The following is a 12,399-nucleotide window of genomic DNA, read 5'->3' as shown; positions in this document are numbered from 1 at the left end:
AAACATTAAAAACCAGGGGGTCTTAATTACAGGCAAAACAGCAACGAGGCAAAGAGTTATCACTGCTCGTATGGTGAAAAAAATAAATTCTGGTCCTGCAACTTAAGTTTTATTTATTCATGATACCTAGAGATATTCTTAATATTAAATACTTACAATCTTGGAATTTATATTATTTTTATTAGTAAAAAAATATGTATTATTGATTTTCTTTTTTTATAACCCGCTACTCCCACAAATGTTACAGTAGTGTTTAACTTTGCAGTAAAGATTGTTTTTTATTTAAAAATATATTAAAGAATATTATTGTATCAAAACAATATAAAAATATTAAAAAAATAAATTTAAAATAGACAGTAAAATTATAAATTTTTAGTAAATTTATAAACACTAATTTTTAGTTATTTTTTATTGTTAATGTTAATTGTTAATAATAACAACAATTAATGGGATGAATGGCGACATTATCCTGCCAACATCAATTACATTTGGATGAAACTGATAATAATACTAGAGGTTTAAATGTTAATTAAAGGGTAAGTCAAGCGTTGATTGTCTGTCCAGTGTTCACACTTGAAACATAAAAAGCACTATCCTGGAAATGACGTCAAAGGGAGACTCAACTCACTCAGCACTTTCGCCTTGCCCTCCTTCCCTGTCCGAAATTCCATTTTGGCTGCTACCCGATCCCTCTCCTTCTGTTCTTACCCCCTTCTTAATTTTCCAATCAGAATAAAGAAACTCACTTTCTTCAACTCTTTCCTTCAGATTTCTTCCCAGAAAATCAGATCAAAAGACAGAGCTTCCTAATTATTTGTTTTACACAGTAATTAATGTCTCTTTTCAAGATTTGACATCGCAGAGAAACAGAGATAGAGACTGAAAAGGAGGAGCTGATCAATCATGGCCGACTCTAGACGTTACCCTCTTGGTAACCAGCTAGGTAAGAGTGTTTCAACTTTTCTTTTTATTTATTTTTTATTTTGATTTTGGATTCATTTGTATAGTGTATTGTAGAACTTTTCTTTGAAGATTTCAGTTTTGTTTGATGACTGGCTTGTATATGTTTAGGAGAAGAAGATATTAATTAGTAGGACTCAGTTTGTGATCCGGGCTCAAAGCTTGGAATTTTATTAGTGGGTTTTTACTTTTAGGACGAAAGGGACAGCTTTTAAGCATTATTATTTATTTACCAGTGCAATAGTCCAGCAAAGATAATTTATTTACCGAATCTAGAGACAATCTTGATGTTCTTCTGGGGGAGGGCTTTGAGATTTTGAGGGGAATTTGTGAAAAAGAAGGAAATTTTTGGTCAAGATGTGATCATTAATTGATAGCTGGATTTCAGAGTAATGATAAAAACTGGACTGAAATTTCTGTTTTATTGTTAAGGATATAGTTTCAACATGCTATATCAGTCTCTAACTTCTTCTCTCATGCAGGCTTAAGGTGAAATAAAGTAGTTTAGCAATGGTGGCATTAGTTTTCATGCTTTATACACTCCTCTTGTCTTTCTTCTTCTTTTTTTTTAATACTTAAATGTTGTAAATTTATTGCTCATGCTGTGCTTTTAAAAAGAACAAAAAAATGTCCTATGGTGGAATGCAGATATTCAGCAGATACTGGTAGAAGCACAGAATCGATGGCTACGCCCTGCTGAAATAGTTGAAATTCTTAGCAATTATCAGAGATTTCGTATTGCCCCAGAACCTGCACATATGCCTCCAAGTAAGACTTTAACCACATTGCCTTCATTGAGAAATCATTCAATGAACCTTTTACTCCAGTTGCTTTGCATTGTCTTGAGGAGGATAACAAGAGTTCTTTTTTGTTTTTAGCTTCTTCATTCTAGTTATTTTCTATTCTTTTGTGAGAATCTACAATGAAATTTGTTTTGCATGTGTTCCATGCGGCAAGTTTCTTTAAAAATCCTAACTACCTTTGAGCCAAGGATAATGTCTTGCAAGCAACATTTCAGACCTATCTCTCATTTTATTATTTTTGCATCGCCTAATGGGTGGATCCTGAGGATAAAGGTGTCATACGGGATGGAAGACCATAGAACCGGCATATGTTTGATAGATTCATTTGCAGTAGCTTTATGTTTCTAAGATCAAAGTGATTGTCAGATCAGTAATCATGTGTTCACCTATTAGTCTCTTACTCTCTTTCGTTTGAACCTTTTCTGTCGGATATCAGATTGGACATCATTCTCACAGGTCTACACCAGTTGAAACATTAAATTGCAATCACATTTATTCTAAAACAACTATTTGATTTTGATTTTTGTTTTGTTATTTATTAATTTTTAAAGGAAATGATGAAACAGCTTGTTTAAGTTTGCTTATCCGATAAAACTCTGTTTGTTTCAACTCCAGTCGCTTTTCATATACAATTCTATTTGTTTTGAGTTCCAAGTTTCTGTGGCTTCTTTTATCTGAGGAGTTCCCACATAAGGATTCCTCCCCCTTTCTTTGTTTGAATACTAATGGGTCTAGGTAATTTACATTAGGAGAAGCTCATAGATAGCAGCCTAATCTGTAGTGCGAGTGCTTGTTTCCTATTTTAGTGTTTATTTACTTTTAGTGCAATATCTTCTCCACTATGGGCACATAGGCCTCAATTTGATTAAGTTCCTCGGGGTAATTTGCAGTCATAAGCATATCTTGGCTCTAATTTCAGGTGGTTCATTGTTCCTTTTTGATCGCAAAGTGCTCAGATACTTCAGAAAAGATGGCCATAACTGGAGAAAGAAAAAAGATGGGAAAACAGTGAAAGAAGCTCACGAGAGGCTTAAGGTAAGCATATTAGGTATTTTATCTACTGACATAAGCACTGATCAAGAATATGAGGTGAAAAATTTAATTCTAGCATCTTTGAGCCTATGCCTTTGTCTTCTAGCTAACGTATTTTACTCAGGTGCAGAGACATTATTTATATTTTACTTCTGTGTTCTTCCAAATCACAGTTACTGAAAAAAGTGTATTTTCTTCCAGTCTGGAAGCGTTGATGTGCTGCATTGTTATTATGCACATGGAGAAGACAATGAAAATTTTCAAAGGCGCAGTTATTGGATGCTTGAAGAGTGAGTTCTTTGAATCTTTTCATTTCTGATCATTCCAATCTCTTGTTTTTGGATCTAAATGATTGCATTTCAAACTATTTGTCTGGTCTCATACTTGCAATGGTTTGTAAAGTGGCATGATTGGCAAGATTTAGAAGATAGGACCGGTTCTAACTTGAATGTGTTGATATTGTGGATTCCACACTGAATTATCGCTGTCATTTTATATTATTTGGAACACTATGTAACTATATGATTTTGCTATTATTTCACTTTCTACTTTGGGGTTCCAAAAATCAGAGGCATGATAATCAAGGCTTCAAGTTTTTTGTGAAAGTAAGGAAATTATTGACCCACATGAGTTCCATGGCTATGTAATTCTTCACTATTTTTTTTTTTCTTTTGGTTAGTGTTTCTAAAAAATTATAGGCTTGGTCACAAACTTTCTTAAGAACCTTGGGCTTAATGCATATCAAGTTATCAATGCGCACAAAAAAAATAAATCTTTATTTGTGCCTGAAAGCTAAATTGGTTCTTGTTATGCTTAACTTTCACTCATCTCTCTCTCTCAGCACATATATACTGCACAACAGTGCTTTGATGCTTAAAATCTTTTTATGCTTGTGCCCTTTCATGTGAAATGTAAATTAGCTAAAGCCTTTGACAGTTTTAACCACCACCTGATCTTTTTAGCTTATCTTGTTGGTTTAAAATGCCCCCTTGAAATAATAGCTGGTTTCTTTCTTCTAGATTCCACTTTTGAGACAGATGACCTTCTACTTTTTCTTACATTGTTGACCTCTACTGCAGGGAACTTTCACACATTGTACTTGTCCATTATCGGGAAGTAAAGGTAACTCTTTATTCCCCACTCCCATATTTTCTGTCTTTTTTAGTTATTTTACCCTGTCTTCCAAAAGGTTTGGTTTTGTTGGATAGCTTTAAGGACGACTCTACTTTTTGCTGCCTTTATTCTTTGTCAAATATTTATTTGGTTGTGCTGGGAAAGATAGAATCCAATACTTCTATTACCTAGCCTTTTTTTCTTCTGTGGGTTTTTACTGAATGGGTTGGTATCTGTATTTTCCATATTATTATGTTCACTGCACCAATGCTCGAAACCCCTCTCATGCTAGAAAAAGGAATAGAAATGAAAAAGATTAAAGGAAAGGGAAAGCAATCTGTCTCCACAATTTAGAGTGTCAAGATGTATTGGATAATGGTGAACATGTATTGGCCACGCCTCTTAGGCTCCAACATCTGGCTTTAAGTTAGGAATAGGAATATAATGATGACTTTTAGCTCTGAGAGGAATATGATGGGGTTTAATCCTTTTGTTGAAAATGATGCCTTAACTGATCATTGGATTGTGAGTGTCATTTCATTAAATTAGTATCTAGTAAAATTTTTTGTGATATTGAAGCATTTTATAATGAATGGACGTCTTTTACAAACTCAATGAAAACATAACTATTTATCTGAGGATTAAGTGACTATCATGTATCTTTGGTGCACAAGCTAATAGATGAATTTTGAGTACTTAAAATTCTAAATCTATGCTTGGATTTGAGCCTTAGAGCAGGTTTTTGAAAATAGATATTTTGTTTGTGTATCTGTGAATCAGACTAAAATAGCAGTCATTGGATAAGAACAAAAATTTATGATGTATTCTTGGCATGATAAAATGATGATAAATCTGTGTAGAACTTTTGCAGTGCTGAATCTAGACCTGAAATATATGTACAATAGCCATGTATGAAAACAAGTAGATTGGTGTTTCAGACTTCAGAGCAGGAACAGTAAACAGAAATTATTTAGCAAGTTCGCATGGGATTGGAGATTTTTCCATCTCAAATAAATTATTCAATAAGATACCTTTGCATGGGATTGGAATTTTTTCCATCTCAAATAATTAAACATCAGTTCTACTGTTGAATGTCATGCTGGAAATGCTCATGAGAATCTTTTTGCACCTCTGTTCTGACAGGAGAATCTATGTGCACTTATTTATTGTCTTTGATGCTTAAAATCACGATTCAGTGTTGATATTCATGTTTTTCAGATTTTTGTTACTCTAATGTGGTACAGTTGCTTATGTTATGATTGTTGTCTTGTGGTTATTGCCTAAATGGATGTCATGAGTGTTGCATCACTTAGTCTAGAAGAGGAACAAGGTTGACCTCATCAAAGTTTCTCAATTCTCTTATTTTAGCTTGTGTTTATCTTCTATTAACTTAGCAATCTTCTTATTGGGTTTAAACTGCTTTAATTTTCATATTTCATCAGGGAACCAGGACAAATTTTAACCGCATTAAAGAGTATGAAGAGCCTATACCTTATTCCCAAGAATCCGAAGACATGATGCCAAATTCAGAGATGGATACTTCTGTTTCTTCCAGTTTCCACTCTAATGGTTACCAAGTACCCACAAGAACTACAGATTCGACAAGCATGAATAGCGCTCTGGCATCAGAATATGAAGATGCTGAATCAGGTCCTATTTTTTTTCATGTTTTGTGCATTAGTTTCTAGTAACAAGAATTTCTGGGTCAGTTTCTTTAGAAGATGTATTGCAGCTTTCTGGATGACAAATGCTTTGGCTTTCCATATTCTCATATGTGGCTATGGTATTTACTGCAGGATATAATAACCAAGCCAGTTCCAGATTTCACTCTTTTCTCGAAGTGCAAAGGCCAGCAATGGAGAAAATGGATACAGGCGCATCTATTCCTTATGATCACATGCCGTTTTCAAGTATACTGTTTCTGATGTTTTATCTTTCTAGAGTAACTGCACCAATATTTTTAGGTAATACATAAGAACTTAAACAACAATACTTGTATTTTAATAGGTGGTTATCAAGGAAAAATGCCAGCTGTTCCTGTGATGGAATTTATCTCACCTGCCCAAGTGGATACAGCTAAAGACACTATTGGTACTGAACCAGCATCCGAGCCCCAGAAAATCTTTGACTTACCATCATGGGAGGATGTATTAGAAAATTGTTCTCGTGGAATTGAATCTGTGCCTTTCCAGACAACTTTGCTGTCACAAGTGGATACGGTGGGAGTCATCCCTAAACAAGAGGATATACTGGAGAAGCTTCTTGCCAATAGCTTTGATAAAAGGCAGGGTATGGTGGGAGTCATCCCTAAGCAAGAAGATATACTGGAGAAGTTTCTTACCAATAGCTTTGATACAAGTCAGGATATTGGGAGTCACCTACTTGATCAAGAAGCATGGCAGGTTGGTGTGATCCTTGCTGTATGTTATAAATCCTTGCAGCACATATTTAATTCAGATAAAATGGTAGTTTGTGAATGCCAAACTCTTCCATGTGAATCTTCAAGGATGGAATAATGGTGGTAGCCATTTTTTTTTCATATGCTTCATGAGTGAAATTGATGAGTGGTTATATAGAAGTCTCAATCTTATTATTGCTTCTCATGCAATTGATTATAACATACACTTCAGATGTCGATACCATACACTTCAGATGTCGATACCTATAATAGATGAATTGTTGTCACATGTGTATGGCTGGGATGTGATTGTAAGATTGATGAGTCATAACGCAAGATAAGACTGAGTAAGAAATGACTAGATCTGTGGGAAGATTAGGAAGTTGAGAATGGTGGTTTCTTTTTGCCATTTCTAACTTTAACCTATGGATGTGCTGGGGAGAAAAATTGATCATATTGAAGTTTTAGGAGAAAGCAGTGGGGACTTAGACCAGATATGACGTGTGCTGATTAATAAAGAATGATCTTGTGTCGCATTAGTTTAGAGAGAGTTTATCTCGTAATAGAACTGAATGAAGGAGACAGATCCACATGGTCAAACCCAGGGGACTGATTAATAGAGGATCTAGTGTTATAATAGTTTAGAAAAAGCTTATCCCATAATAGAACTGAATGGAGACAGATCCATGTAGTCAACCTCAACTAATTTGGGATTGATACATAGTTGAGCTGAGTTGTGAATTACTTGCCTACTAAAAATCCATTAAATTATTAAATCAGTGCATTTGTGTCATTATATGTTAATTAAAGATGTGTTATCTTTTCTTTTTCCGATTCACTTATTTGTTTTAGGTGGTAATCTAACTTGCGTTTCAAACAGACTATTGAGGGTGGGTATTCGCATCGGCCAAAGTGGTCCTTGGATCAAAAGTTGCATCTGGACTCGGATCTCACTGCTAGGTTTCATGATCAACAACTTGATAGTGGCGACTTCATCAATACTCTTGAACCTTTCTGTGCACAAGAAAATGATAATCATGTCCAAAATGACCTTCAAATACAGCCTGCAAATTCAGATCATGGTATGAACCTAGAGGGGAAATCCATCTACTCTACATCTGTGAAACAGCATATTTTGGATGATTCAAGGACAGAAGGTTTGAAGAAGCTCGATAGTTTCACCCGATGGATGAGCAAAGAACTTGAAGATGTAGATCAGCCACATTTGCAATCCAGTTCTGGGACATACTGGATTACAGCTGAAAGTGAAAATGACAATCCCTCACAAGGACACCTGGACACATATACGCTTGGTCCTTCTCTCTCACAGGACCAGCTCTTTAGCATTATTGATTTCTCGCCCAACTGGGCATATGCAGGCACAGAGATCAAGGTACTGAAGTATAGAATGGAATCCTGAGATTTCTAAGCTGAGCTACCACTCCTCGCTGGAGTTTCATAAATGACTTCATTTTAATATAATAATGTTCTCCTTTTCATTTGTTGTACAATTTATACAGGTCCTAGTCATGGGAAGATTCTTGAAGAACCGAGAAGAAGCAGAAAACTTTAAATGGTCAATTATGTTTGGAGAAGTTGAAGTTCCAGCAGAGATTATAGCTGATGGTATTCTTCGTTGCACTACTCCTTCGCATAAGGCTGGAAGGGTTCCTTTTTACGTTACATGTTCGAATAGGGTAGCATGTAGTGAAGTGCGCGAATTTGAATATCAACTTAGCCATGTCCAAGATATTACCTATAACTATATTAACATTGCTACTGAGGATCTTCATATGCGATTAGCACAACTGTTGTCTTTGAGCTCTGCCTTCCCTTCAAAATATGACTCCAGTGATGTTGATGAGATTTCCCAATTGAGCAGTAAAATCAGTTCATTGCTGAAAGAGGGCAATGAAACATGGGACCAGATGCTAAAGCTTACTTCACTGGAGGGATTTTCCTCAGAAAAACTAAAGGATCAGCTTCTTCAAAAGGCACTGAAGGAACAGTTACATGAATGGCTTTTGCAGAAGGTAGCTGAAGGCGGAAAAGGCCCTAGTGTATTAGATGAGGGTGGCCAAGGGGTGCTACATTTTGCAGCTGCTCTTGGCTATGAATGGGCCCTGGAACCTACAATAGTTGCTGGTGTAAGTGTCAATTTCCGCGATGTTAATGGGTGGACTGCACTTCATTGGGCAGCATCTTATGGCAGGTGAGAGAAATGAGTTTTTTATTCATTTCCTTGTCTTCCTTTCCATTCTCAGCACTTCATGTTCCAAGCTGGGGATTAACATGGGGTACTATACCATGATAGTTTGTTGGACACAGGAATTCTTGATGAATGTACCATATTAAAACCAAATAAGCTACTGAAAAATGTTAACTAGGGTAACAAGCCACCTTCATATAAACTGGGCAGCAAACCTCCTAGAATGCACAGGGGTATATATTACTGGTGATGTTAGGATATCACCAAATATCATGTTGCAAATGACAGCATGCTATTATTAATTATAGTGGCATCAATTCTAGCTTTAAACCTAGCTGGGATCTAGTTACATCCACAGTTATTGGCTCTTACAACTTCTTGCCGGTTACCTTTTTCAAAATGCTTATTGAATTAGTACTCATTTATTGTACTTTGGCTCAAATATCAGAGAGCGAACAGTTGCTTCCCTAATCCATCTCGGCGCTGCTCCTGGAGCATTAACAGATCCAACTCCCAAATATCCCACAGGCAGAACACCTGCTGACTTAGCTTCTGCTAATGGACACAAAGGGATTTCCGGCTTTCTTGCTGAATCTGCTTTGAGTGCCCACCTATCTTCTCTGAATTTGGAAAAGCAGGATGGTGATGCTGCTGAAAGTTCTGGAATACCAGCATCACTGACAGTTTCAGACTGTAATGAAACTCGAGTCAAAGATGCTGACATACCAATTGGACTGTCCCTGAAGGATTCGTTAGCTGCTGTTTGTAATGCTACTCAAGCTGCTGCTCGTATTCATCAAGTTTTCAGAGTTCAGTCCTTCCAAAAGAAGCAGTTAAAAGAGTACGGTGATGATGAATTTGGAATGTCACATGAGCGTGCTCTTTCGCTTATAGCAGTCAAGTCACAAAAGGCAGGACAATATGATGAGCCAGTTCATGCGGCAATACGAATTCAGAACAAGTTCCGCGGTTGGAAGGGTAGAAAAGAATTTTTGATAATTCGGCAGCGAATTGTTAAAATTCAGGTGCATTTATTGCTCTTGCCCCCTTTATTTTGTAGTTTCTATTTTCTTATTTTAGAATTCCGTGTACAATCAACTTTCTCTTACAAGTTATTTCCTTGCATGAAGCATAGAACTCTTGACAACTAACCTCTAATTGCTTTATTGTGAAGGCCCATGTACGAGGCCACCAGGTCAGGAAAAACTATAGGAAGATAATCTGGTCTGTTGGCATTTTGGATAAAATTATCTTGCGTTGGAGACGAAAAGGAAGTGGTTTGCGTGGCTTCAAATCTGAAGCACTTACTGAGGGTTCTGGCATGCAAGTTGTTTCTTCAAAGGATGACGATGATGATTTCCTTAAAGAAGGCAGAAAGCAAACAGAAGAAAGATCACAAATAGCCCTTGCAAGGGTGAAATCCATGCATCAGCATCCGGAGGCAAGAGAACAATATCACAGGCTGCGCAATGTTGTTGCTGAGATCCAAGAGACCAAGGTAACGGATTGTTATTTTATTTGTTTTCCTTGCAGTTGCCTGACAGTTGTTTGCATTAGAGACAACAGTGAAGGGTAGTTGTTTCACTAAAACAACTTCTCTTCAGTATATTATGCCAAGTCAGGGTTTTACTGGTAGAAATATCTTAAACAGTTGATGGTAAGCAAACTAGGTTGGGGACCATGGGAGATGATTTGAATTTCGAGCCCACATACAGTCTGCAGAGTAAGATTCAAATGAATTGTGGACATGTAAATCAGTGGGAAAATGTTCAAAATTTCTGAATTGGTAGTTTTGTAACCTAGGAATTATCTCTAATTGAAACCTTCTTTAATGCAAGGCTTTAATGACTGGCAACCATTAGCTTTCAAGGGGATGCAGCAAACGCATTTTTGATAATCTGATTGGTTTTATGATTTGTATATCTTGCAGGCTATGTACGAATGGGCCAACAATTCAGAAGCGATGGTCGAGTTTGATGACCTGATCAATCTCGAAACATTATTGGATGGTGACACTTTCTTGCCTACAGATTCTTGAGCCAACCTCGGGTTATCCTCTTTGATTAGATGCTGAAATTGATTTGTAAATGTCCCTATTGAGTCTCCTAATTATAACTGAAGTAGGTTAGGAATGTGTCAAATGGAAGCAGTAGTGCTGTATTGTCCTAGTGATAATCTGTGCACAGTAATATGAATTATTGAGTTGTAATAAGAACTGAAGTCATAAGAGAAATGGTATATTCATAAACAAACTTAAGTTCTTAGTACTTGCAAGTGGTTGGCTTTCTTGAGTTGAGTTCTTGGGGATTTAGCATGCTTTGAAGCTTTTTCTACCATGATCGAATTGAGTTCAGGACCTTTTTGAAAAGATTTTTTCCCATGGGTGGTCAAAGGTTAGTAGGGCCTTTTTCAATGCTTCGCAACGCTTCTTGTGATCATGTCATAGTTGACGTTCTGCATTCCTGCTATGTGAAGCGTTGGATTGAAGGTCTAGGCTGGTTGAAGGTCATAAAGATGGGATGTGGAGGTTTTTTTTTGGTTAACTTAAATTAATTGTTAAACTTGTAATTTGATATATGAGATTAAAATTATTTTATAGAAAAAAAAAAAGAATATAAAAATAGCAAAGTTTAATTTTTAACAAACTTAATATTGAATGCTATAATTGAATAAAATTAATTATAAAAAATAAAAGATGATTAAAAAATTTGACAATAATAGTAAATAATTTTTTTATTTTTTTTTATAACCATGATAGCCTGGAAAAAAAAAACTTATGGAAGTATGTAATTGGATAAAAAAAAAATTATAAATTAACCCAAGTAAATTTAAGGTTGTATGATAAACATGTGAGTTAGCCTACAAAAATTATGGTCTATATATAATGAGATTGGGATAATCTAACATATCACTATTTTAAAATATAACCTAATACGATAGTTTTAAAACATGTAATCTTTTGTGCGTTCTAGGGCCGAGTTCCAAAAAATAATAGGGGAGCAATTGACCTAGTATAAAAGGACTGAAAAGAAAAGTTATAAATAAAAAAATAAGAAATAAAATTAAAAATCAAAACAAAAAAGAACAAACTTATATATTTTTTTGGATAGGTGAGAAAAAAAAAGTCTACTGGCAACAAACAACTTCACTACCGAATATATGTGTCATCATACGCTTTACTTGAAGGGTATGTACATCTCTCATGAGCTAGCATATTGTAATCACATGACCACAACTTTACTGTTTTAAAAAGTAATAATATAGGCTAAAATGATCAAAATTACCCTCCATGTTTCATAGATTAACCATAAAACCTGTTTGAAAACACCAAAAAGATGTTAGGTCCATGGTTTATTTTTCCTTCATTGCAAGGGTAAAGTTGATGTTTCACTGTATTTTAAAAAATAAATAAATCCAAATACACTTGATCAACAACTTTTTTTTTTAAGTTAAAGGTAATTAAGTTATTTAGCTATTTAAAAATTATAGAAAAGATACTATTGATTATTTTTGAAACTGTAAAACCATAAATCCACCAGTGTATCCAATAATAAAATGTGCGTGGATGTAAGTCTTAATCTGACTTTGGAAAGCCATCGCATCACGAAAGGCCGGGGAAAAGCTAAAATCAGTATGTTTAGTTTCTGTTTTTTTTTTTTTTTTTAAAAAAAAAACATTTTTAAAAAATTAAAATAGTTTTATTTTATTTTTATTTTAAATTAATATATATTTTTTTATAATTTTAGATCATTTGATACTAATATTAAAAATAATTTTTAAAAATTAAAAATATATTATTTTAATATATTTTCAATTACAAATCATTTTAAAAAACAAGTATAACCACATTCCCAAATAAACCACATTCTCAAATAAACCATTTA

The 12,399-nt window shown here is 35.0% G+C and overlaps 1 protein-coding gene across 1 annotated transcript; it reads left to right on the top strand.

Moving 5' to 3' along the window:
* Positions 1-584: 584 nt before the first annotated feature.
* Positions 585-10,782, top strand: LOC118031543 (calmodulin-binding transcription activator 3). Its single transcript, XM_035035985.2, has 13 exons — positions 585-943; positions 1,609-1,728; positions 2,683-2,798; positions 2,997-3,085; positions 3,875-3,917; positions 5,351-5,558; positions 5,705-5,818; positions 5,916-6,310; positions 7,187-7,699; positions 7,827-8,518; positions 8,964-9,540; positions 9,690-10,013; positions 10,446-10,782. Exons 1-13 carry the CDS (start codon positions 904-906, stop codon positions 10,551-10,553), a joined length of 3,339 nt encoding a protein of 1,112 aa, XP_034891876.1. The 5' UTR covers positions 585-903; the 3' UTR covers positions 10,554-10,782.
* The last annotated feature ends 1,617 nt before the right edge of the window (positions 10,783-12,399 follow it).

This window comes from Populus alba, chromosome 5 (genome assembly GCF_005239225.2).
Source record: "Populus alba chromosome 5, ASM523922v2, whole genome shotgun sequence".
Lineage (NCBI taxonomy): Eukaryota > Viridiplantae > Streptophyta > Magnoliopsida > Malpighiales > Salicaceae > Populus > Populus alba.
Note: the sequence above shows the minus strand (reverse complement) of the source record. Positions and strands in the feature narration are given on the sequence as shown.